Source organism: Haemaphysalis longicornis, unplaced genomic scaffold, assembly GCF_048455015.1.
Source record: "Haemaphysalis longicornis isolate Haplotype H1 unplaced genomic scaffold, Haemaphysalis longicornis Haplotype H1 scaffold_6, whole genome shotgun sequence".
Taxonomy (NCBI): Eukaryota; Metazoa; Arthropoda; class Arachnida; order Ixodida; family Ixodidae; genus Haemaphysalis; species Haemaphysalis longicornis.
This window is the reverse complement of record NW_027526407.1, coordinates 98,158,762-98,185,940: the sequence shown is the minus strand read 5'-3', so window position 1 is coordinate 98,185,940 and position 27,179 is coordinate 98,158,762. Positions and strand designations below refer to the sequence as shown.

General features: G+C 46.2%; 1 protein-coding gene across 1 annotated transcript; it reads left to right on the top strand.

Annotated features, from left to right (window-relative positions):
• The first annotated feature begins 2,166 nt into the window (after positions 1-2,166).
• Positions 2,167-14,842, top strand: LOC144141794 (uncharacterized). Its single transcript, XM_077673287.1, has 5 exons — positions 2,167-2,359; positions 3,115-3,267; positions 5,445-5,562; positions 7,666-7,742; positions 14,563-14,842. The coding sequence occupies exons 1-5, from the start codon at positions 2,268-2,270 to the stop codon at positions 14,780-14,782; spliced, it is 660 nt and encodes a 219-aa protein (XP_077529413.1). The 5' UTR covers positions 2,167-2,267; the 3' UTR covers positions 14,783-14,842.
• The last annotated feature ends 12,337 nt before the right edge of the window (positions 14,843-27,179 follow it).

The following is a 27,179-nucleotide window of genomic DNA, read 5'->3' as shown; positions in this document are numbered from 1 at the left end:
GGTACTAAAACACTGGGACACCCGTTTTCAACGCCTCGCGCTGGAACGTTTCATCTCCATGGGCAAAAACGCGTACTACAAGAACACACAGGGACACTCGTTTTCCAACGCCTGCTGCGGCGTGTGACTCGGAAGACAACTTACGGCCAGTGTCATTTAATCGCGTAAATCCGGTTCAACGCAAGAGAGGGCGCCACCGTCTCAGCAAGCGCGCGATTGGTCCTCCCACCGGCGCTTCTCCGTCACGCAATCAGCGCGCGCCGTGCGGCAAAAGAGAGACATCTTCTTTGAATACACTTTTAGCAGCATGCTTTGCCCCTCCCTTATGTTTCACGTATAGTGGAGTTGTCCCAGGACTTTTTTTTTTAACACGCCTTCACTAAAGCTTCCTGTGAAAGCTTCACACAATAAATCTGTACGTGTGCATATTGTTAAGCCTAGCGGAAATACCACAGGGTAGCAAGTGCCTGCGGAGGGGAATCGGACAAAGTCATTTAAGAATAAGAAGAAGAAAGAATTTATTTGTTCTGGGTCTTTACAGGGACGGGCGCAGAGGATAAAGACTTTACAGTCTGACAACCTGCGCGTATATATATGCAGTTGGCAAACAGGGCATTCAGTAACAATGATCAAATTTCGCAGCATTTCACCCAGTAACAATAAAAATCACACAATTACAGAGTAATACATTAAAAAACAGGCTTTCAGTTTTAAAAAATCGCACAATTTCAGAGTAGAACTTCAAAACAAATAACAGATGTGTCTTCACATAACAGTTTTATCACACAAGATATATATTGATAAATGAAGCATTTTAAGTAACTACGTCATGGCATAAAAGAATGGACTTTATTTGGTTTTAGCATGAATGTGATTTGTGCGCATGAGACCATGGTCATGCATGCTCGAGTCTGGTGCACACGCGTCACAGAGAACAAGCAAGATCCATTTGGACGCGCGTAGAATGACATAAATGAATCTAAATATAAGGCTTGCTTGTGCACCAAGAACTATAATTTGAATCAGATAGTCCATGCAATGACTTTTTTTGTGTCGGACCTGAATTTTTAATGATTCAGTTCCAAACTATATTGGAACAGGCTAACAGGTCGCTTTGCTTCCTGCAAAACTTAAACAATTTACACATATAAAGAAGTGGGGCTTTGGTTGGAAACATGTTTGCTGCAAATCCCCTCTAATCACGCAAGCTTTTTACTTCTTTACATGTTTTACTTCTTTACATGTGTAAATTGTTTAAGTTTTGCAGGAAGCAAAGCGACCTGTTAGCCTGTTGCAATAGTTTGGCACTGAATCATTAAAAATTCAGGTCCGACACAAAAAAGTCATTGGACTATCTCATTCAAATTAGTTCTTGGTGCACAAGAATTAATGCAACTTTAGACATTTTATTTTTAAGCATTCTTTAGAGGTATTTTTAAGCACTGGGCGACGCCTTACCGAGTTTTTTTCCTGCCTCGAGCTGGAAGTCATTACGGCATATTTGTTTAAAAAAAAATTGAACCATGCGGCGTAGTAGCCGGACGCTTTGTTTCTTCTTCCCTTGTTCCATTCTTGTTTTTTCTGCTCCCCGCATTTTTGCAGCCCATCTAATTTGTCAAACTTGCCACATTCAATTAAAACCGGTGATTGTTCCATCTCTTTTGTGTATGGGAAAGTATAAAGGAGGCCATGGTTGGGCCACAGCGACCAGCGGTAAAGGAGCGCCAAACGTAGCAGACGACGTACCTTAGCCTCATAGTTGCAAACATGAGCGTTTTCTTGTTTACAGCGTGACGGGAGCCGGACTTGAATCCCGACCCTTACGCACTTTCGTGACCCATTTATCAGCCTATGTAGAAAAATCAGAGGCTGCACCTTGCCTAATGAACATTAGGAAGCTGTGACAGCCGACATTTGTTGATTTTGTTCACGACAAAAACGTATATTGGCAGAAACACCGTAGCTTCTCGTTGCTACATTAACTTGATTTTTTTTTTTTGCATAGCTGTTCAAATAACTTGCGAGGACATAAACCGTAGGTAGGCTCAGCTTGTTTTGTTACATCATAAAGTACGTTTTGCAACGGAACATGCGTCAACGTAACCACGCAACTGGCAACCAAGGTGATGTGGTCTTGTTTTGCTTTGTTTTTGCTTTTCGTTATTATTACAGCGTGCACGTTTGTTTACAAAACAGTGCGCCCACTTTGAGCGCGCAAAATCTGTGCGATTAGATTAAACGTAAATTCTTCGGTTTAAACCGCTGCAATGAGCTTACAACGCATCTTTCCGTTGCGGGAACACTGCTTCAACGCCTGCTTGACCTCCGCTGAAACTTTTCTACTGGGCGATGACAGCACGTGAGATATCCCATCTCCTACATTTGCGGCATATGTAAGCGCGCTACGACGTTGAGGGTGAGCTGAAAGTGAAAAAAATGGGACGTTGGTTACTTCGGTAGTGATTACGTCCAGCTGCGCAGACAGACAAACGACTCGTGATCGCTGCTGAACTAGTGCGACCAATTTATTTTCGTGAGGTTCACAGGATAAGAGACAGTTAATTAGCACGGAAGTAAGTAAAAATAATCAAGGGAAGCACCCGATGGCGAGGCAACGATGCCTGTTGGCGACACCACTTCGATGCCGTATTTACTGACATGGGCCATCAACGTATTCGAGTTCCTTCTAAAGCACAGAGGGCTGACTGACACAATTTTCACCATTCTTCGCTAACTTGTCGGGCTCAAAAATCTCAAAATGCAAATATCTGGTGGGTTTAACGCGCCGTAGTGGAGAGCTCTGGATGAACTTATACCACCGGGGGATCTTAGATATACGTTGAAATCTCGAATGCACGGGCGTTGTCGCTTTTCGCCTCCGTCAGAAAAGCGGCCACCGCAGCCGGCATCGAACCGGCGTCCTTGCAAGGGCTCAGCAGCACAACGCGTTAGCCACCGAGCCACTGCGGCGGGTGTCTGAAAAATATTGTGCGCGCAAGTCCAAGTAAAGCTCTGTCCCTCTCAGTTTCCACCAATATGTCATGCAACTAACTAGCCCAAACTCAAGTTTTATGGCTTTGGATAACAGAGGCGTTACCAACTGATTTTCCTCAGGTGCCTGGACTCCCTGGCTCTTCAACTAGCCGTCACGTCTGCCTGCGCCGATGAATACGTGGCCCTTCTTGGCTGCAACGCCATCGAGACTGCCTTCCACGTTCGTGATATGCCTGCATTTAGTACAGACCTGGTCGACTTCATACGCCCAAGGTTAGAAGGACCCTTTTCTGCTCTCCATAGATTTGTTTAACAAAATGAAACCAGCTGCAGACAACCACAGAGAGATTAATGCTCACAAGTGTATAGTGCTGTGCCCCTTGCAATTCCTCTCCACATTGGCTGCTTTTATTTTGCGCTAAATGAAGCTGTGGATTGGTGACACGAACTAGCCCATACCCACATTATTCTTTTCCTTTAACTGTTTAGTACGTTTGTAATAGCCATTGTCTTGATAATTCTGACTACTCCAATCACTTTTGTCATTAGCTCTCAAGGAACTTGAAGGTCTGTCTGCAAGGTACTTAAAATTGGACTGTATTTAATGGTCATTGTGTGTAAATGTCACGTCGATTAAGTGTGTATTTTTCGTTCTGTAATGTGGTATTGCGTTGTGTTTTTTGTTAGCTGTTGATTCCTGTTCTAGTGTTCGTTAACCCTTATTCTCTATTTGGTGTGTGTTTTTTGCCTACTTTTAGCATATAACCAAATACCCCATTACAACTACTGAATTTCTAAGAGGGGCTGGTGAGACTAGTCAGCTTGCTTTTGAGCACATGTTTTTTTTTTTCACAGTCCTTTATTCTAAATCTATTTCAACTCGCTTTTATTTGGTTCAAGGTTCCTCTGTTGTGCACCAAGTTGACAAAAGTAATTGAGTGGTGTCTAATTCATAGGTCAGTCTGGGTAGTGCATTAGCTTTAGGCCTTCAGAGCAGAGACGATCGTTACTGGAAAATCTGTGCTACCTTTTGACAGAACACTGTAGAATGTTTTGTTGTGCTTTGGTTTTTTTAGATGCCACGTTGCTTTCGAAGCACAGGAATCAAACAGCTAGAGAGATTAGAGGCCTACCCTCATACGACAGTCTGCGTGTTGGTGCATCAGCATGCCTCAAATGGTGCTACATGAATGAGAATTTGCTTCTTCTAAACAACGCCCTTGTTTAGCCGCGTTCGTAGTATGGTTTGCGGCTGTGTAGTAATTTCATTGATGGTGCCTCTTTATGAGATAATTTGATGCCACACTTGTAACTGAAGCGCGAGTATAAGGTTCCTGTTTTGTCAAAAAATAAACTTGCGTGAGTGCCGCCCTCCTGTTTGGGTGTTGTCCTTTGCATGCCGATCGATAAATTACGAAGCCCTACTGTATTTCAACCATTTCAAACGAAATGAAAACAATTAACGAAGAAAGTAAAATAAATGATGCAGTATGCCTGTGTCTCAATGGAGCCGTGAAGACAAAACACAAGTTTAATGTTCTTCAAAACGATCGCAGCATATCAATAACAATGGTACCGATATCGTAGGAAACTTCAAACAAGTAATCTACTTATTAAAGAAAACCGATCAGGCAGGGGCAACTTTGCGCCGGTTTCTGCAGGACGTCACGGAATCTTGTTTGTTCAATTAGTGGGCCACAGCCAAGCCTAATCCACAGCCACAGCCATGTAAGCTTAAACCAGCCTAAGCCACAGCCAGGAACTGGACGATTGTAGTGGGGCTTCAAGTTCTGTTTGGTTGTATTACTTGAATGCTACGTGCAGTTAAAACACTGATAACTACGTTTTAATCGCTTCCCCATAATGCATCAGTCCTGCCCATATTATATCACTGTGCTGGAAAATTTGAACCTTTTTTATTAATTTTTGCTTTCTTTTTTCATTTTAAAAACCTCTATCTTGTCTGGTATGGAGCCCAGTGAGCTACCAAAGGTTTTCTTTCTTTCTTTTCTTTCTTTCTTTCTTTCTTTCTTGTTTCTTTCCATACAGAAAGGGGAGCAGAGGCAAAAGGCTTGGAGCCTGACCAGGGCCCCTGCTCCGGTGGCAGGCAGCATGCGGGCACAGTATATTATATAGCACACTTGCAGTCGAGTGTACAAAAAAAAAAAAAAAGAGGGCTACAGACTACAGAGAGTACATTTGCAGTCGTGCTCCTCGAACGCTCAATGTGCGACTACTTTGCACAAAAAAGAATACAGAACCAAATGTTCACACAGGATATGGTGTCAAAACACTCGCATGTTTTTTCGTGCATGTTCTCTCAAACTGAACCATGTTGTATTTTCTCTTCATGGCCCCCTTTAAAAAAGGCCTCTTTGAAAAGAAAGTGAGAGTGTGTGTGTGTGTCAAACGTGCCCCCTCACGTGTCTTCACCTGCGCCTTCTACCCAGGTTCATGCCCGACCTCAAGTCGCTGTTCAACTACCTCCTCAAGTTCCACCACCTCCCTGTGCTGCCCAACGTCATCATCCTTCACGGACTCGAGGCGTACATAGGGGAGCCTTCTGAGGTGCTTGCCTCCTCTGCTCTCGCTACCTTCATGAGTTAAATGGTTTGTGCCATCATGGCAATCAGTTGTTTTGTCAATAGGTCTGTGCTCCGAAGTTGCACAAGTCAGCTTGGACGGACTCATTTTTACCTTATAAATGATCATGCATGTGCAAGCGTGGCATCTAATGAAGAACCTCAGTGATAGTTGTTTTACTCGGGTAGATGCCACATGATGTGGTAGCTACGACCTGTCTCAGTGGTAGTATAGTAAAAGCTCGTTGATTCGAACTCGAAGGGAACCACAAAATTGTTCGAATTAAGCGAATTTTGAATTAGCGGGCAAGCGCTGGAATGAATGGACATCGCACCACACTGCGCGGGCAGACGAAGCCACCCCTGGACTCCTTATCCATAATTAGGCGCGACTACACGTTTGTGGCACATGCCACCACGTGATCGCAGGCCCAGACCAGGGATCGCGGCGCTAGGGAAACCTGCATGGCATGCGCCGTTGCAGTGAAATAAGCTATCACAGCAGTGTAGCAAGCATGCTACAGCGTTGTTTTTAAGTGCAGAGCACTTTACGGGCTCGCCATGTCATCTTAGCTTGCTAACAGTCGATGCGACTGCCAGAATCAGGCGGCGCAGTAAGATAACGGACCCAAGTAGAGCCTTCTGTACCGGCGTCAGGGAGTCACGCTGAGGCTTTGAAAACCACGCTGTTTGAATAGTCATTACCGTTCAAACCTCGTGGGCCGCTTGGCGCTTGTCATACATCTCCCCGTTGTTTAGCGCAAAGAAAACTGCAGGTACATTTCAGGCAAAATCTGTGTATATGACCGGCAGCCCCCGCGTTCATTTAGTTAGGAATGCTCGGTGCATTGGTTTTTACGATAGTAAGCGAAAAAAAGCGGCCATGCAAGAAAGAAATTGCGCGTTCGAAATGACGCAGAAAGGCTCCAGCCGCCCAAGAAAAAAATTACGCATTCAAAATGACGCAAAACAGCTCCAGGAAATTAAAGCAAGCGCAAAAAGGACAGAACTCCGGCTGGCGCAGTTTCAGGCAGGGGGCGCACAAGCACTGCGAAGGCGGCAAATTTGAAATGCATTGGGTGGCAGCAGTGAGCGGATAACGCTTCTGCAGCCCATTATGGCGAATCACTGCTCTGCACTTCCAACAGCTTTAATTTTTCTTAATTTTTCTGTTTCGTTGTGTTGCATATCTAGTAAATTTGGTTGGTTTTGGGTTTGCAGCACATTGTAATCAGCCTGGGCCAACGTCTTCAGTGAGGAGCGATAAAAACCACGGGATTCCAGTTCGAATTAACCGCTCTGAATACCACCGAGTTTGAGTTATCAGGAGTTTTTCCCCCGTTGAAATATACAGGGCTGTGCTGGGACCAGGGCGTCAGTTCAAATTAACTGTAAGTTCGAATTAACAAGCTTTTACTGTAGTCGGTAAAAGGGATGTCACGTACTCAAATCGAACATCAAATAAAACCTGACGAGGTGGTTGAATGTAACTGGTCCTAACTTCATGTTTGGGCTGCTGTGGTCAATAGACTTGATCAACTGCTGCATTTTGGTGTACCGGGTTTGTAAAGTATCAGTTTATTGTGTGTAAAGCGTATCGAGCTTGGTAACTGATCTGTTTAACGCAAAACGTTTGTTGCACTAAAGTGCGACTTTTACTTGTACTGCGCATTGCAGGCCATCATCGGATGACCTTGAAGCCTCCGGGGTGCACACTTTGATTTTAATGAGCAGAGTATGCCACAGTCGTGTCACAACCCGTGTTCAGTGGCGGCAGTGGGCTGCCGAAACACCCTCTCAACATGCTGCTGACATGATGCTACTGTAACTGTGAATGGCTTTGAGAAAGCAGTGCAAAAGAGGAAGGCAAGACTCTTCCTTATGCTGGGGACGCGGCTGGAAGGTGCAACTATGTACTGGTAAAATTTAACGGCGTCAAATTTGTACTTACAGTGGCTCAAAGCAGCATGGTGCTTCCTACCAGCAAGATGTCTGATGTGAGCGCAGGCAGTTGCCAAAATTGTTCCGAGTCGAACTTGTTTTAGCTGCGTATGTATTCCTAATGAACAAATTTTCCTTCCCCTTACAGGAAAATAAGGGAGACCAAACCGTCGTGCGACTTTTCGCACTTTTGCAGGATGCTGCGCATTTTGCAACTTCGAAAAAGTGAGCGTTTCTGTTTTTTTCTTTTGCCCCTCTACATACAGTGCTGCTTTCAGAGTGGAGGGAGCGATGGCAAGTGCGCATGTTTGGTGACCCAACTCACTGGTGATGCCAGAGTACGTCTTTCAATTGTGGGCTGAAAGCTTTCCGCGTGCTTTCACTGCAACGGTGCATTCTGGGATTGAACTGGACAACTGCAGGGTAGTTCTTGAGCCAGTCATTGTGTTGCATTAGCAAGTGGCCCTCATTGTTGTTTCAGTGTTTACTACGCCGTGGTAACTCTTTCGGTCTCCAGAAGCGCGTTCTGCTTAATGTTACCAAACTGAAGCAGGAGAAACAACCGAACCTCCGACCGGCCACCGACTAGCACCCAAAGCAACGAAAGGAAAAAGGGGCAAATGTGGCTAGGCTGCCTTGGCTACTGCACATTATAAACTGCAGCTTTGTGGTGGTGCTAGCAATTGGAACTCAACGTAGTGCTGATGATAGCTACTGTACTTGGGGCAGCACACACAGAAACGGTGGTGTCTGTTTCATTCGAGAGCTGCGGCAGTGTTACTTCACCCGAATTCCTAATTCCAATGTTCCTCGACTGTGAAGGAAAAAATAAATTACGTGCGTGATTCTGCAATATGCACTATACTGAAATTCGTTGATTGATTGATTGTAGGGTTTAACGCGCCGACGCAACGCGGGCGACGAGGCGCGCTGTAGTGGAGGGCTCCGGATTAATTTTTGACCACCTGGGGATCTTTAACGTGCGCCGAAATCTCGTACACACGGGCGTTTTTGCTTTTCGCCTCCATCAGAAAAGCGGCCATCGAGGTCGAGAACCGAACCCGTGACCTCGTGCTCAGCAGCGCTACTGAAATTCGTTGTTCTGAAACATTTTTACATTGAAAATACTATAGGTAATGTGGCAGGGATTTTGAAAATGTTTGTAAATGGGAGAAATTTGTTAATGGGGGGTTCGTAGTAACGAGGTGTGACTGTATATGCCTAATACACGGGTACAAAAAGTGTCAGTACTGCGGTATCAGTGCTTTATTGTTGAGGAGGGCTTGTGTCAGGAGCGCAACGCGAGGCAAGTTTGTCGTTCCCTTTTTGTCCCATACACAAAAAAGGAACTTTACAGGTTTTAAAAAAAGATGAACCTTGCGCATGCATCGCACTTGCTCAGAAAACCGGGGATTGAGGGACTATGAGAGTATGTAGCTCTGGTGTCTTAGATACAAAGTGTTGGCCAGAGCAGCTTTAGCCTAGTGAGGTTATCAGGGCACGAAGAGAGGCAGGCGTGTGGAGTCAGTGCAATGCCAAGAAAATAGGCATTCCTGAAAAGCACCTTCCTCCTCTTGCCGTTTAGCCACACATCACCAAAGCAGTGTGGGAAAGCTCGTCACTGCTAGTGTGAGGCAGCCAGTGCATGTTTTCAAACTTCGAAATACTTGAAAAATTAAAAATTTTCAAATAGTGGTAGGGTTGCCACCTGCCCGGTTTCGACCGGGCCGAGCGGTTATTTAAACAGCGGGCCGTCATTGGCCGTTTTTTTTTTTTTTTTTTTGGCCCGCGTGCCATGATTATGTTCGTTTTGGTGTTTTGTAAGCGTCAATTCAGTAACTAAGACGGTAAATTTGTGTTGACAAGCTCCGCAAAGACACCCGAGCAGAAAAATCACGTGGGCGAGCGCGCTGCCTGAGATGGAGGGGGACCTAAGGGAGGAACAAAACAACGAAATGCTGCCGCCGCGGTTAGCAATTGCGGTTGCTTTTCAGTGGAGCACATACAGAGCAATAACTAAGCTTTCAATCACTTCGAGTACAAACGTTATGTTGATTTCTCTCCAAGAAAATGCTACAATAAATGGCACTGCATGTCAAAACATGGCGTCTTTTTTCAACACAAATTAAACATTCCATGTACCTCCCCCCCCTGCTCTAAAGGGCCGTTTTTTTTTTTTTTTTTGGGGGGGGGGGAAGGTGACAACCCTAAATAGTAGTGCTATTTGATTTATGGCCTAATCAAACTGCTTCTTTCGTGTTGATATTTGAAACTTTGCACTATTCGCTCACACGTGTACAGAAGAGTGCAATTCTTGGAGAAAAAATTGCAATACAGATTAAGTGATGAAATTCTTTACGTCTTTTCCGCAAGGTTACAGTTTTCCTCCCCCTTGCATGCAGGTACCTACTTTCCATTCATGTCGGAGCAAGGGCAGGCTTGTGTCTTTTGACAGAACTCTTCTTTTTGGTTTTTTGTTGTTGTTGTCGTCGTACCGTAGGAAGCATGCCAGTCTCCTAGTGAAAACTTGTTCTTGTGTCCACGAATCATCATCATCATCATGAGCCATTTCTCACTAACCAAGATGATGACTTAGTTGCAACATTTTGTTTCTAGATAGGTGTGGGCTCAGCACTCCCTGTGTGCAACCAGCGTCTTCTGGTGGTTTGTTTGGAACACTCTGCTGTTCTGAAGAACTGCTAAAGGAACATTGCTTTCAAGCCTCAGTAGCCCCCTCTTTCCCCTCTCTCCCCCCCCTCTCTCTCTACCCCTCTCTCTTCCCCAAGTATGGGTACAGTTGCGGGTTTCAATGCAAACGGCCTGGTTTCTAGCCCCAGCAATAGCAACACTTTTTTTTCCAAGGCTGATGCTTTTTTTCAGTGTAAGATGTTCTCTTAGCCCAATTCTCCATACTCTTTCCGCAAATAAGGGTTGTCCAGTATCTTTTAGGCTGGTTTAGGACCGAGGTGTGGCATATCAACACGTCTAATAAATTCAAAACTACTGTGAGTTGGGCGAGTTGATGAACATTCATCATTGATGATCACGGCTCAAAACACGAGACACAAAAAGGAATAAGAGACAGGGCAGTACTGCACTCCCAACTAATTCATTTCTGAAAGATGAGCAACTTATATTCACATTTCAGTCACCCATGGTGCGCAATATGATCATCCAATCCAATCCAATCCACTTTATTCACCAGGTAGTACTGGTTGGTTGCCTGGGCTATAAGCTATGGGGACAGCTTGACGGCAGCCCAGACAACCAGTACAAGGCAGCAAAGAATGGTACATCAATCAATACTGCGTGTGAAATTGACAGTTGGCATGTATGTTATTCAAAGGAGAAGTGTACAAACGCTACAAACATGTAAGCTGTTGTATAGCAAAAATCAAACAAATAAATAAAGCAAATAAAGAAACAAAACAAATAAAACAAACACCATCACTGCCACGTCTGTGTAGGTGGAATCTATTTATCAACATAGTTACACAAGGTTGTCATTTAAAGGGACACTGAAGTGATTTGTAAACATTGCGGGATTACTTGCGCAAAAAATAGTGTGGAGTCTCTAGGCCACGTTTCGACCGCTCTCACTGCGTTTTCGAGACTTAATTATTCAGTATAAAAATCAATTCGAAAATGCTGTCCTCCTCTCTGCATCCTCCTTGGCGATCGCCTATGACGTTTTGTATGACATAAAAAGAAGGTGGGTTGCCTTGACTGTGCTACTGCATGGCTCACCGAGCCTCCGACAGAATCGGTCGGCCCAGCGTGTGGTCGGCTGGCCAGCGGCGGGTCGCTGCAATTCGTTCGCTCAATTGAAACTAAGCCAAGGCATGTTTGTGACAGGAAGAATGTGTTTTTAGTTCGTTAGTTTTAGAATCTATCAAGCTTTAAGTCCAAGAATTGCCACACACACACGTACACTTGCAACGCTTCATTAGCTGGTATGCTAGCAAAAATATCTACGGCCAATGCTGGAGAAGAGTAAGCGAAGTTAACATGGGTACCAAGGAATTGCAACCGAAATGTTTATTTACAGTGTTAAACCACGCTGCAGAAAGCACTTTTTGTGCTGGGTGAAGGAGCAGAGCGGTCAGCAGCACGACCACACATTTGCGATCACTTTTCTGCATAAGGAATAGAGTGGCTAGAGATGAGATATTTGTGGGAACTGGGAGACGCTTACTCCACAAGTGTTATTCAAGGAATAGCCATCTAAGCTGCTTGAAATGCTAAAACTAAATAAAAATGTAAACAGGCTATATGACATATACTTTACATTTCAGATCCTGACAATGCTGGCTTGTGGCCAAGTGATCAGGTGCATTGTTTTGCAGTTTGCAAGTTCGAATCCCCAATAGCACTTTGTTAATTTTTTTAAGTTACTTTATTTGCTTTTGGGCAACATCTTTTAAACTGAATTCACCATTTTTGCACTTTAACGCTCACTGCTCCACGAGTGAGTTCGCAGAGTGCGTGCAGTCTGGCACTGACGTGCTGGATAAGCGCCGACTGCTTGCGGGCACAGTCCCGAATCGGCCGACCCTTGGCCTGGTGCGAACTCGCCTCTTACGATACAGGCACGAGCCAGACACGCTCCAAAGATAGAGGAAAAGCGCACCGCATTTGAGCGTCTGCGGTGACGCAGGGGGCATTCATCCACTGCGTAGGCCTCGGCTAGTGATTGCTACGATTCCAAGCCGTGCTGGTAGGCTTATATGACGCACTTTACCGCCGACAACATTGCAGAAGCGCGGAATGCCGATTACTGAGATATCTAGAACGCCCAGCCAACAATAACGGAGGATGCCAAACTTGTGGTTTCACGGAATTGAAACTGAAAACTGGTTTGGATTCCAATCTTGCAGATGGTCCAATCACTTCGAATATAGTATGTGCTGTTAGTTGTGGCTGCCGCAGACCGCGCATTGTAGTTTTTCTTCGTTTGGGCTTTATAAAATAAATACTGCTTAATTGGCCAGATAAACAATGAAAAGTGTGTTCATTTGAGCCAGTCTGTGCAATGAAACCAAAAAAAAAAAAGTTTGGCAAATTCACTTCATCATCATCATCAGCAGCAGCAGCCTATGTATGCCCACTGCAGGGCAAAGGCCTCTCTCATAGATCTCCAGTAATCCCGGTCCTGCGCTGACTGCGACCAACTTATCCTCGCAAACTTCTTCATCTCATCTGCCCATCTAACCTTCTGCCACCCTTTGCCACGCTTGCCTTCTCTAGGGATCCACTCTGTTACCCTTAATGACCAACGGTTATCTTGCCTTCGCATTGCATGCCCTGCCCACGTCCATTTCTTCTTCTTAATCTCTGCTAATATGCCCTTTACACGCGTTCATTCCCTGACCCACTCCGCTCTCTTCTTGTCTCTTAATGTCACACCTATTATCTTCCGCTCCATCGCCCGCTGAGTCGTTCTCAATTTAAGTTGAACCCTCTTAGTAAGCCTCCAAGTTTCTGCCCCGTAGGTGAGTACCGGTAAAATGCCGCTGTCATACACTTCCTTCTTCAGGGACAATGGTAGGCTGCCATTCATTATCTGAGAATGCCTGCCGAATCCTAGTTATCTAATTATCTTCCCCATGGTTAAGATCCGGTGTCACTACTTGGCCTAAGTAGATGTATTCGCTCACCGCTTCCACTGCCTCACCACCTATCTCAAACCACTGTGCTCTCCTGAGACTATTGAGCATTACTTTAGCTTTCTGCATATTAATTTTTGGGCCCACGGTTCCACTCTGCTTGTCCAATGCAATTCATCCCCCAAGTTACATAACAAGGCAACGTTACTTCACTTCAGTGTGCCTTTTAAATGAGTGAATTCAAAGCTTTGTTGTGATTTCATGCCACGTGGGTGACTCAAATGTGAATAGAGGCTTTGTTTCTTCCAAAAATGAATTACCGTATTTACTCGCGTAATCCTCGCACTCGCGTAATCCTCGCACCCCTAATGTGAGCCACCAAAACTTGGATTGTTTGGTTCCTCGCATAATCCTCGCACCCGCAACTTTGCAGCGGCGAAAGTTGCCTGCTCGCGAAACCCGCATGGTGCACGCGCTCTCCAACGCGCGCCCTCCCTTGCCGCCTGTCCGTTCGGCGGAGAGCGCTGTGTATCCAAGGCCATCCAGGCGCCCTAACAACCTGCATGGCTACTCCCTAACAGGCGCCCTAACACGCTACTCACACTGTCCTTGAGCCGCTTTCGCGTGTACACAACTAGACGGCGTTCGCTCAGCCCGCTGTCATGTCGTCGTGTCGCCGTCATGGTCCCGTCGTTGAGCAGCAGGAGTCAGTGAGTCACTCGCGTCAGTGGTGGATAGCTCGCTGCCATTTTGAGAACTTTTTGATCTCTTTGTTTTGTGCTTGGTGCCGCTTCGCCATGGCGAAGAATGCCGCGATCGAACACGGCAACCCCGCCGCAGGCAGGCACTTCGGCATCACCGACTTCAACGTGCGTTACTGGAGTAGGGCACGCACATGACAACGACGACATAGGGCGCATGCCAGAAAGCAAAGGCGGCAATTTCATGATCGCTGATCGACAGGAGACTGTTTACGTTGTAAATAATAAAATAAAAAGAAATAGCTGCTGTTGGCAACACTGAGCTTACATATACAAAAAACGACCGCTACATTTAGCGGGACTGGCAGAAGGCAAATTGGGAACACTGTGCACCGGATTTTTTTTCCCCGCATGATTCTCGCACCCCTATCTTCGCATTGACTTTTGCGAAAAAAAAGTGCGAGGATTATGCGAGTAAATACGGTAGTTCAGAGTGCAGCACTGTCCTGTCCATCACTCCCTCTTTATCTCGTTTTCTTTGTGCGCTGGTCGTTAATGATAGACTTGTAATTAACATTGTGCATTCTGCCGGAAGCTCCGGGTTTGTACCTATCTCGGAACTGAATAGCGCGAACCACATTTACATGTTAGCTAGGAAAGGAGGGATGAGCAGGGTTCATAAGAGAAGAATTAACCCCGGATTCTGTTTATTCCCTGCCCCTCTTTCCCCAATCGTAGCAACCAGACCTGCCAGCTGCTGGTGACATGCAACGATGGTGCGTCCAAGGGCCGTGTGTGTCCGCCCTACGTGAGCCGGTCCTTCTTCCCCGCCATGTGGCGATGCGACCGGCTGAGCGAAGGACGGTTCACTCTCCGTCGACACGGTCGCCTTGCAACGACCGTCTATTTCGACGTGTGCCAGAGAGAGCTGACCCTGCGAAATGTGTACCAGGGCTGATGACTTTTGCCTTTTCTCTCGATTAAAACAGCAAACTGGATGGGTAAAGAGATGGTGCTTTCGTGCGGAATGGCTGTGTTTTCAGAGGTCTGATTTTGCTTAGTGTTGCTCAATGTATACCAGTTGCTGAACTCCCATAGGCGCCATGTATCAAAAAAATTAAATTCGTTCCACTCATTGTTAAAGCTGTCAAAATAGCAGGTTCGATTCCCGGCCGCAACAGCCTCTTTCCTGATGTAGGCGAAAAGTGAAAACGACCGTGTGTTCAAGATTTCGGTGCACATTAAAGATCCCCAGGCGGTCAAAATTAATCAGGAACCCTCCATTATGGCATGCCTTGTCATCTGTGTAGCACCGTCGCGTTAAACCCCACAATCAATCAATCAAATCCTCAGAGTAGAAGCCAGTCAATTTCGGCGAAGCAGTCTGCGTGTTGAAGGAATTCACCGAAAAGATGAAATGAAAGCAAAGAAACAAGCAAATGCAATATATCAGTAAAGAAGGCTCTGATAAGTTCTATCACCAGGAGAAGCCACGGGGCTTCCTTCTCTGAAGCAAGCAGGCAGACTTTAGTGCCCCGAGAAATATTTGAACGAGCTGCCTTTTACGAACTCGCTTGACTTCACTGCGGCTTCGATGAATGCCCTCATGAAAGATAAAACCACTAATCATTGCAAACCTCAAACTGTGTGTTATACAACATCAGCAGTGCTGTCATAGGAGGAAAACCAGAAACAATGGGGTTGACGTGTTTACTACACAGTAGCGTTATATAGGCATGACAAAAGAGAATCGAAAGTACCACTACAATTGCACATTTGTGTTAATTGGTGTTGACTTTATCGGCAGGTGCTAGTGATAAAGTAGGTCGTTTCTGAGGGAATACCAGAAAGTGGCTTGTGTGTCACCAGTCCTTCATTCGTTTTCCTTGTTATCTAGCCTAATTGTTTCAAGTTTTCATTAAAATTCGAATGATTGTTATTGTTACATGGCAACCTTTTAATTAAACCCAACGTGTACAGTTTTGTTGTCATGCTTCCTTTAAAGGGGTCATGAAGACAAAATACGACTGTGTTCAGTTTGAAAGATCTAGCCGTTGGAAGAAACACACTCAGCTTCATCTTAGTGACAAAAGACTTTTTCTTAATAAAAAAAACCAAAGCTGTATTGAAACACTCAAATTTCACACCATATTGATGTGATATGGCCAAAAGTGATGTACAGTTGAACCCCTTTATAAGAGACACGTACCAGGGAGCAGCTTCTTTCTCCTATATGAGACATCTCTTATAAGCAGGGAATCATGTTTTCACTAACTGATCAACCCGTAGTTCAGTGCGGGCACCTTACAAGTAAAATAAGCTCAAAAGAATGCCACAGCATGCTGCGAAAGGTGTGTTATAACTCATGTTTTGCCCTCAGAATTTATGAAGAAGTTCTGAATCTTTGTTTTTGCTTCATGGTTGTATTTACGCTGTTTTTTACAGCAGGTTCTACGAGCTTTCTCTTATTTCAGTGTTTGCAGAAGAAGCATCGCAGACGATGAGCCCTGCAAGTGTGATGAACAGCCAGAGCGCACACTTGCAGGACTCAATGTCTGCGATGCTTCGTAATTGTAGCAAGGCGACTGAGCGAGCCCACTGTACACTCCCTGGTAGGTATTCTTGGCTTGCGCAGTCACGCTCGTACGCTTGGCAGTAAGCTTTAACCACTCCTGTGCATTGAATTTCCATAGGCGGGTTCTCATCGTCGTTCCGTAGCTGACTGAACCGTCGTGTTTGCTGAAGTTGTAAGAAATAATGACTGCGGGCATCTGTCATCCCCTTTGATTCCACAGTGGACGCTACTGCAGTTGGGTACTGGTGGCACTGCATCTGAAGTTAAAATATCTGTTACAAGCGAGATTATCGATTAAAGTTCAAGGATGACTTGTCCCTTATAACCAACTGTCTTCTACACCCGATGTCTGTTATAAAAGAGGTCAATGTTTATTTACTTGAATTTATCTAACTGAATGTATCTTTATATAGCAAACTGATTGCTTTATTTGCATTTGTATTGTAACTGACTGCTTTTTTTTACATGCGTTTGTATTGTAACTAAAGTCACCAGACGTCCCGATTTAGGCGGGACACGTCCCGGTATTGCGGCTGTGGTCCCGCTGTCCCGCAGTCTGCTTGTGGGACGGCGTTTTGTCCCGCTTTCGGCCGGAAATATGGAAAACGAGTATCAAGACCAGTGTCACTAATGAAAGGCTGGAGGAATGAAAGAGCCAAAAGAAACCGTTTGAGGAACTTCACGAAGAGAGCGCACACGACAGGACTCGGCAGGAAACTATTGTATGTAAACTATTGTATGTTCCTTGCTTATTCCCAATGTCTGAGCAGTTTTCTTGAAGTTACAGTGTACCAACAAAGCGTTCAGCACACCCTTCTGCGTTTGACGAACGCTGAGTGGACATGCTTTAGTACTTATTTACTTATTCAGCAAATACCGTAAAGCATCGTTGCTCGTCGAACAAAGGTTGAAGGCGGAGAAAACTACAAAACCAATGATCTTTCAGTTAAAACAAAATTGCATTGAGACTTTTAGTGTCCCTTCAAGCTATGTGCACGTTCTTCCTTACACCTCACGCATCCCCCGTCCCGCTTTGGGGTCTGAGGAATATGGTCACTTTAATGACTGCTTTTTTATTGTGTTTGTATTGTAGATTGTAACCACTCCCCTCTGTAAGGACGTCTGGCCCTGAGGGTAAATAAATAAATAAATTTAGCGGGAACGATAGGACATCCAACCATGAGGCTGAATAGTGTCGCTTATAACCAATTGTCTCTTACATCCATGCCTCTTATAACGAGGATCAACTGTAGTATGGCCCAGCACTAAAAACATAGTTATCAGTGTGCCAACTGCACGTTGGCACTGGCGGGATAGTACAGTCAAACGGAACAGCAGGCGCCACTATAATCGCACGATCATGTTTCTTGGTGGTGGCTTCAATCATCGGCCACTAATCCAGAAGACAAGATTCCGTGACGTCGTGGAGACCTCACCAGAAAATGGCTGGGGAGTCTCTGCTATGGTGTGGTGTGTATACGTATTGAATGGTAGTTTGTTGGGTGTATGCCCAACAAACAGTTTTGCCAACCACCGGAGACACAAACACTGCACAACTGTACAGGCAACACATTCGACTACACCCATCGTACTTTTTTAGGGGACAACCCACAAGCCCACTTTTAAGTTTCTTAGCGACGTCCAGTTTTTACACCTCATTATTACTTAGCATGCATTTTGACACCCTGGCCCTTTACACCAGTCATCTTCATTGTCTTTTATGGCATTTCACGTATATTTTTAGTCAAATGCTTTACATTTACTATCACTTCGTCCTCATAAAACAGCTTCTCCTTTGCGCTCTTTGCCCTTTGTTGGCCTTGCGCCATCAAAACCCAATCGCAGATGCACAATCAGCCTGCCGAAACTACCTCACCGGCAGCTCCCATGAAACCATGAAAATGTTACACTAGACGTACCTTTATCTGCTTCTAGCTCGCTCACATCGTATGGACTCTCCAGGCCACACGGGTTCTAGCCACCATAACATGGGGCTAGAAGGCGATGAAGTGGCTCATGTTGTGGCCCGCAAAGGTATACTCCACTCCGTTCTCAAGTGCCCTAGTGGTCCCGTACCTTTGCCCCTCACCCAACCCCATCAATTACTCTCCTGACCTGCGCCGATATCGATATTCTCAGCCACTATAAGATATAGAGAGTGATATACCAATAGGTCATTCCCTACACTGTTAACTCTTCCCTCTTGTCATGCGCTCCACTTTTTCAACTACACAAATCAGTAGTTTCTTGAGTACATTACTGTGTCACATACTTTTTATTTGTCAAGTTTCCTTTTATTTTGAGAGCTCACCCCTTCTGATTGTCGTGTTTACCGCGCCGACGCAACGCGGACGACAAGGCGCGCGGTAGTGGAGGGCTCCGGATCAATTTTGACCACCTGGAAATCTTTAACGGGCACCAAAATCTCCTACACACGGGCGTTTTTGCTTTTCGTCTCCATCAGAAAAGCGGCCTTATTACAGTGCCTATTGTACAGGCCTTTGAGGTAATCAAATAAAAAAAAAATAAAGTACTACTGGTTATGACTTCTGTGCGGGATGCAACAGTTCTCATGGTTGCCATAAAAAACGGTCCTTGCTTAGGCTAATTGCGACAGAGAGATTTTTTAAGTCTATAGCTATAGATCTTTTAAGTCTAAATAGATCTTTTAAGTCTATAAGAGGGCCTATAGCTGTTGGAGCTGCTGTAGTGCGCAGGGCTGTGGGTTTACTTACACCACCTGGGGTTTACTGCAGGGATCTGAAATCCTGCACTGACTTTTGATGTTACTTTTGCTGTTGTTTTTTCATTAGGTCATTAGGAGAACAGTTAATGTTGAGGGAACCGCACGTACGAACGGGCCCTGCGGAGAAACGTTTTGGCTACTGCTTGAGCCACGTGCACGCAGGTCAATGAAGAGATATCTGTATATTGGGCAGTGAAGGCGTGGAATGGATAAGAAAATGTGTCGCGCATTAAGATAGCTTCAAAAAAATTCAGGGCCCTTCCACGTGTGGGGGGAGATGACGCAGCTGGGCGCAGTTCAAGGCACGCACGAAACAAAACACCTTTGTTCGTAACTGCGATTGAGCATACTTCCCAGCTACAGTAAAGCCCGCTTATATCGAACACGGATACATCGAATTATTGCCTATATCGAACCCTTGTATAATTCTGGTAAAAATTACATGCATTTTAAGCTTTTTAAAAAATATCGAACGCGATTTTGCTCACAATGGATATATCGAACACTCCCACGCGGGATTTTTCGCTCTCCTTAGGCATGCGGCAGGCTTTCCCGCAATACATCGGTGCCCAGTGGTGTCGCGGGTGTCGCTTGCGACTCCCGCGCGAACTCGAGCGCGTCGAAGCCGGCCGTGGCAGAGTGGACCAACTCCACGCATGCTGCAGTTGGCGCCGAAAGCGCCGCATTGGGTGCTGCGTGTTGCGTACGTGTCACCGATCTTCAAGTCCGCGCCATTCGCTGCCCGCACTTGCTCGGTTCGCTGGGTTCGCCATTATTTGCGTGTATATTATAGTCACTATACTTGTATACATGCTTGTCTCCGTTCTGTCGAAACGCCGAGGACTCTGTACCGCTTCCCAGTACGAGCGCAGCCGTCGCTGCCATGGCCCTGCTACGGCTATACTGCAGTGCCATTTAGGGCAGCGGTCTTGTACTTGTCGACTGTTTAGATACCGTGGAACAAGCAGTCACCAGAAACGCGTCGCGTTCCAAGAATCAGGCTACACTCACGCAGTTCTGCCGCCCCAATAAATGATTGTTTTCTTTCCGAGAAAGTGCCGTATCAATAGTGAACTGCAGGGTGGTAAGAGCTCAGCGTTAACTCGTGACTCCGTCGGCAGGATTGCTCTCGTGTAAGTTTTTTTTTTTGCTTAACTTTCTATATCCAATTTTTGCTATATATATATATATATATATATATATATATATATATATATATATATATATATATATATATATATATATATATATATATATATATATATATATATATATATATATATATATATATCGAACTATTTTACAATCCTCGCGCTGTCGATATTAGCGGGCTTTACTGTATAGAACTGTAATCCTTCCCCCTTTCATTTGGCTGAATGAAAGTGGGAAGGATTACAGTTTTGCTCGAGAGTACAAACGTGGTACTGGCTGTTTCCCTCCCGCGTCGTAGGCATCTCACTGTCTGTGTAACAAACCAACACGAACCTTTCGACCACAGAGGACAGCAGTCAGGTCGCATCAAGCCGTGAGACGTCCACGTTGACATCTTATGCTCCCACCAGCACAATCGGCATGGCATCGGCGTCGCTTAATGATTCAAAAGGAAGCGGGAAAGGAAGGATCCACGGTGGATGCGGTTTCATGGTCACCTGCACACAACAATGCAGAGCTAGTGGGGGCGGAATATAGAGGGGAGATAAAAATGGCTGCGGCTTACATCAGCTAAACTTGGATATGCAAAGCAAAAGCTTGGCTTAGTCTGAGTGAGTCTTGGTTTCACTTCGTTAACCTTTGATGTAGCTGTATTGCCGACCACGTCTCAAAGCCGTTCGGTTCCGTGCAACGCTCAGAGAAGGAGACCGGGCGAACGCACCGTTCCTCTTCGCCGGGCGCGAGGGGAGTCACGTTGCCCGAGTCGACCGGTCCCAGCGCCGCATGCATGACGCTGCCGGTGTGGTCGGCTGCCTCATCCGCACCGGCGGCGGCGACTGCTGCTCGTTCTGCGCAGAACTGAAGACGTGGCCTTGTGCGCAGCACCGACAGCGGGCCCGGCGAATCACGCGACGCGCTTAGAGGGGTGTGTCGCCGGGGGAGTGTCTCTGGTCAAAAGGTCACCTTGCGCATCGTCCACAAAATCGATGGATGAAAGTATAGTAAAGCTTTGCTGTAATAAATGAGGCAGAATGTCTCTAGGCCCGCCGTAGCTGGAGTCATCTTTTCAGGCGGCTTGGCGGAGCGCTCACGCCGGAGCACATGTGCGTGCACTCTCGACATCCGCGTACTTGTGCAGGCATAAACGGGCAACCGGGGATGTGAGCCAACACGTGTGAGCATGCTTAGATATGAAAGGCACCGGCCAAAATGTTGCTCCAAAAACCACTCAACCTGGACGGGAAAAACACGGCTAACACGTACGTCACACCATTCAGCCCGTCAGGAAGGAAACACAAAGCACTATCTCTTGGGCGCGCTTGCCTTTATACATATCCGGTTATATATATTGTTAACTTTCACGGACACATTTTCCTTCAGAACCTAGCCATACACAGGTTCACGACAAAAATATTTCGAAGGGGGACAATATACTAACTCGTAAAACGGGTGTGCGCATATCCAAACTTTTAAATATCAAAGCGAATTCAGCTTCGAATCGAATACAGTCGAACTTTGTTATAACGAAGTAGTAATTTTATTCGTTATATCCGATATTCGTTGTAACAGTATAGCTAAAAATTGGTTCAAACCAATCGGTAATCTGGCTCCCGCAAAAATCGTTGATACAAAAACGCATTATTTTAATCTTCTAATTTACCATAAACAAGGTCAATTTTATCTTTCTTCTTTTGGCATTTCAAGCTCATGAACCGGAACATGAAATGGGAAACTGTAACAGAACAAAGTTCATTTAAAAAAAAAAGGCCTGCGTTCCTATTTTTTCCAGGAAGGATACGATCTTTGTCATGTGGCTACTCACAGCACTGAGCAGCATGGAGTTAGGGTTCCACAGTGTCCACGAACAAAGGGGTCTTTTCTACTTCTGCGGTTTCGGACGCCGGGACTTTTTCCAAGTACCTTCTCAGCCTACTGGTCAAATGTTTCTTGGTTATATCCGATAGTGCGCGCGGCTCTCACAGTTTCACTTTCGTTATAAAAGAACAAGTGTCATTGAAATGACGCGTGACCAACCAAAGTCCGGATTCAATTCTCTATAGCCGATAATTCGCGATATCGTGTTCATTATAACGAGGTTCAACTGTAGCACTATTCAAAAATTGAGAATAAATTTTTGAAGATCATTTTGAAGGTTTAAATAGCAAAGGGACAATTCTTTCTATGAACTCGGATTGACAAAAATGGGACTTGTCGAAAGCGAGAAGTTTCCTGCTAAAACACACGCAAAATTTATCCTTTACAGCGAGCTAGTAACTATCAAAGGATCTAGAAACGTTGGTAACTAGTTGGGCGGCGGATGTATCTTACTTGGAGCAAGTTCCGGTCGCCGCCGCAAACATGCACCTGCCTCATTCCTCTCTAACAGTGACATGCTTTGCCGCACTGCTCCGATGACGTGCGGCGAAACAGCAAGGGAAAGGTGATTTTTGGAACGCTGTGTCTAAAGGTACGTCGGACGTACCCGCAAAATTTCTTAAAGATACGTCGGACGTACCCGCAAAATTTCTTAAAGATACGTCGGACGTACCCGCAAGATTTCTTAAAGATACGTCGGACGTACAGGGCCCAGAATGGCTCGAAAGTGGCGTTGCTCAAAACTAGCGTGGTTATCTCGAACCATCGACGGCAAAACCATCACGCGTTTGCTGTATATATGCCAAGAATCCGATGCCTAACCAGACGCAGAATGTATTTTTTCCCCTCGTGTTCTCTAGTTGGACCTTATTTGAAGGGGCGGTTAGAGCCTTCGCTGAGGTCAGAGATCGAATGCGGACTACTACGGGTTCTCGCAAGAGGGAAACAAAATCATGCGCGACGCGAGTATCTTCCTTTTTTTTCCCGCATATGTTTCTGTTTAAAGCCCTAACCACATGGGCGCGAAATCATGCGTCGTGCGAGCGTCGGCGTCGTTCGGCGTCAACGCGCGGGCCCGCAGGAGGCAGGCGAAGTCGCGCGCCAGTCGCTGCGTCGGCGGGCGTTGCTGGACACGTATGCCATCCTGTTGAAGTCGTTTATGAGCAGTTATTGTCGCTTCTTGAACTGCAATTATCAAGACTTTAGCTTTAGCAAGAAAAAAAAAATCACTTGGCGTCTTTACTTATTGCTATGTTGGCGGGCAAATATTGAAATGCTGCGAAATGTATCTCGAGCCATCACGGTCAAATCTAGCGTCACTAAATAAACAAAATAAGATAGAATGATAAACGAAGACGCACCTCGAACAACTGCTTTACTTGCTAGTTGATTTAACCTTCATGTTGCGTACCGACTAAGCAAAACAAATTGCAGCGCTGCCTTGATACTGAGGTTACCGTCGAACGTCATTTGTTGGTTGAAAGGCAAGGTACTCTGGCACCCTGTCTGTACCGTGTAAAAAACAGCTGATCAAACCCTCGCCGCAAAAAAAAAAAATAGATTTGCCGGGATTCGAACCACATACTTCATAAGAGTAGGCCGGCTCTCAACCGCTCGACCACGGGAGGAGACGAGGAGTTACGAAGAATTCGATGTACCAACTGAGGCTGCCCACGAATAGTGTCGTGTGTGTGTGTGTGCTTTTTTTTGGTCGTATTTGAGAGATTGGAGCAGTGGTAACGCTTGCTTCTTGCGCACCGATCTTGAAGCCGATGACAATAATGCTAGTGCTACAAGCAATGTAACCACAGCTCCCTTATTTGAGCCAACAAAAGCTATCGCACATCCCCGGTCTCCCCTGCGCAAGCCACGGGAGCTACGAATGGAATGGAATGCGCCAGAATTCTGGCGTTGATAACGCTTGCTCGTCACGCACCGATCTTGCTGACAAGCCACATTATGCTAATACTGGATGTGATGTAACCAGAGCTCCCTCATTTAACTCACACAAAGCTATCGCAGATCCCCGATCTCCCCGATGAAAGCCGAACAAGCCACAAATGGATGAGCGCTTGCGAACAGAAATAGCTTGCAATTTGTCTCAAGGCAACCGATTACCGTAAGTTAAAAAGAAATTGATTGTTTTCTGCTGAAAGGAACGACCCCAAACCACGCGAAGACGGACGCTGCCGCTCGCTTTCCGATGCTCTCTCGCGCTGCGTCGACGCCGATATCTGGCGAGCGAAGATATCGGCGTCGCTCCAGTTTCAGCTCGCGTCGCCGTGCATTTCTGGCGACGCGACGTCGACGCGAGAAAACGCTGAACGTACGCTGCATGTTTGGGCTGAGTGAAACCGAATACACCGACGTACTTAACAAAGTTTCGCGGATACGTCCGAAGTATATCTTACGTCCGACGTATCTTTAAGAAATTTTGCGGGTACGTCTGACGTATCTTTAAGAAATTTTGCGAATACGTCCGACGTATCTTTAAGATATTTTGCGGGTACGTCCGACGTACCTTTAGACACAGCGTTTTTCGCTAGCTCCTCGTATTTGGGTCATTCGACCACAAGCGTCTCACAAAATGCACTCGATCATCTACGATCATGCTATAACAAATTATGGCCTATCACTTAGTACACTATTGTATTTTTCAACAAATTTTTGAAGGAATTTTTTTTCTCTCACCATTTCTGACACCAACGTCGGCATTCCCCCAAACATACGAGACCGACTGGTAATCCACCCCCTCCCTAAACACATGCATCTTATTCATAACGAGGAAATGCGCCGAGCGAGAGCACAGGCTTTACACAAACAACACTCCTCCATCCAACAACCATAGCCTACGTGGACGCTGCAGGATACCCAGGACGCGAAGCCATGACGGCAGTCGTAGTTGATTCATTCCACCGAACACTTTCCGTCCTCTCCTTGCCTACTCAATCTCCAACCTTAGGCGAAGAAATAGCTATCGCTCTCACCGTTATTTCCCGGCGTAAGATTACTACTATAATAAGCGATTCCAAGCCAGCCATTGTCAGTTACTCCAACGCGCGAGTTGACCCCCGAACTTTACGCCTACTCCTGCAGGCACGCCAATTCCCCAAACGAAAAATATACATCGTTTGTGCACCGGACCACTCCGAGCTCCCAGGAAATGAATCGGCACACGAGGTTGCTCGACAACTGGTCATCCCAGATCCCAGAGCCCAGTGACGCTGCAGAATCTCCTCAACCATTCTCTCATAGGGACCGCCTCTTGACCTACCGATCGGTACTCGATCACTACCGACTTTCCAGAGCTCGCTTCCCACCGCCCGATCCCCCCCCCCCTCTACCGCCGCAACAGTGTAGTATGGCGCCAACTTCAAACATCCACCTTCCCACCCCTGCCCTCCAATCAGCTACTTTCTCGAGCTGCACTCTCTAACCAATGCCCTCTATATATGCCATCAATACGTGGACCTACAAGGTGTTATTTGGTCTTGCGAAAAAAAAAAACCCTACAAACTCTTAAAAAGCACCCCCCCCCCTCCCATTTTATTCCAAATTACGAACGGGGAGCAGTGCACGAGGCCACGCTGCTCAGCACAGAGCCTCTGACCCATGGCTCACTAGCCCAGGTGGCCGAAGACGCTGCAGAGAATGTGAATCCTGCTCTCACCAGAAGGACACTAAAGTCGACCTGAAAAGGGCAACGATGATGTTTTTTTTAATCTGATCTCTTTTACAGTGATTAGAATATCGTGGCTGTAACCAAAACCTATGTTGCGAAAAAGATTCGCAAAAAAAAAAAAAAACTTCCCCACCTCCCCGAAGGGGATCGTGCGGAAATGCGAATGCATTGGGTGCACCGATGAGTGCGCTGCGGCAAGCAGTCACGGAGAGAGGCGCGCGCTCCACTGCATTTATATATATTTTTCCGAGCGCAGCGAGCGGAGAGAGGGTACGCGGAGAGGAGAGAGAGACCCGCGCAACACGCCCGCCCCGCGAGCGAGCTCTCTCCGCCGAGCTCCGCGATGCGAGCGCCCTCACACGCCCGAGCGCGCTCCTCCTCTCCACTCACTCTCCGCTACTCCGCCCGAGCTCCGTGATGCGAGCGCCCTCACACGCCGAGCGCGCTCCTCCTCTACCCTTGCCCTCCGCTACTCCCGCCCGAGCTACTACGTGCTCCGGTTGCTAGGCGCGCCACAGCTGTTGCTAGGCGCACGCCGGCCAACGCACGACAACCCCCGACTAAAAAATGCATTCGCATTTAAAAGTGTTGTTATGTGGCGACCGGGCAAAAAGGACACGAACGATGCTAGTATGTGAATGGTGTATTTACGTCGTGTTGGTCGTCGTCGTTGTTGTTCTTAGTCTCATGGCGCATACTCACACGGAGATCGTCCAGGAATCGGACATGAAGGGGGCTAATGGGGCCATCGTGTCGGTCATTAGCCATCTCGAGCCAGGCACTGCGCCTCACTCATCTTCGTCTTCTTCAGAAGAAGGGGTTATTTGCATTGTCCATCGTCTTCATTCCGGGACAGTATGCACATAGGCAGTTTCAATCCGGATTGAGAAGTCGCACCGGTTGGGCTCACGTGCGCCACATGGCACCAAGTTCTTTGATGACACCAAAGGGATTGCTTTTTGAAGCCCGGGCGGGTTGCTTGCGTACAAAAACGCTTATCCGCGAGTCGGTACAGGAAGAACTGTGCGCAGGTTGCGGCAGGGAGCCAGAAACCATGCGACATATTGCAAGCAACGGAGTTCAAAGGTATCCGTCCACTCCTCAGTGAGGAAGACATCCAGCCTCTGTAAGCCCTTGGCTTTAAGTTTAACGGAAAAGCGAATTGGACGGCAGTAGAGCTTAGTAAAATAAGATCAGAATGTTGGTTGGAAAAGGGCAGAGAACAATCTGGGAAGACATACAAACAAAAAACTCAGACTAACACAAAAATTCTATAGAGCTTTCCTTTTTTTGCGCTGTGATTGTACAGTGGCGTTACGACTAAC

What these genes read in the sequence shown, in the direction of transcription:
- LOC144141794 (XM_077673287.1), top strand. Translation starts at nt 2,268, where the DNA reads ATGAGCTTACAACGCATCTTTCCGTTGCGGGAACACTGCTTCAACGCC. An exon ending in GTCGACTTCATACGCCCAAG is followed by an intron (nt 3,268 to 5,444) that starts GTTAGAAGGACC and finishes CCTTCTACCCAG; the next exon opens with GTTCATGCCCGACCTCAAGT. An exon ending in CATTTTGCAACTTCGAAAAA is followed by an intron (nt 7,743 to 14,562) that starts GTGAGCGTTTCT and finishes CCCCAATCGTAG; the next exon opens with CAACCAGACCTGCCAGCTGC.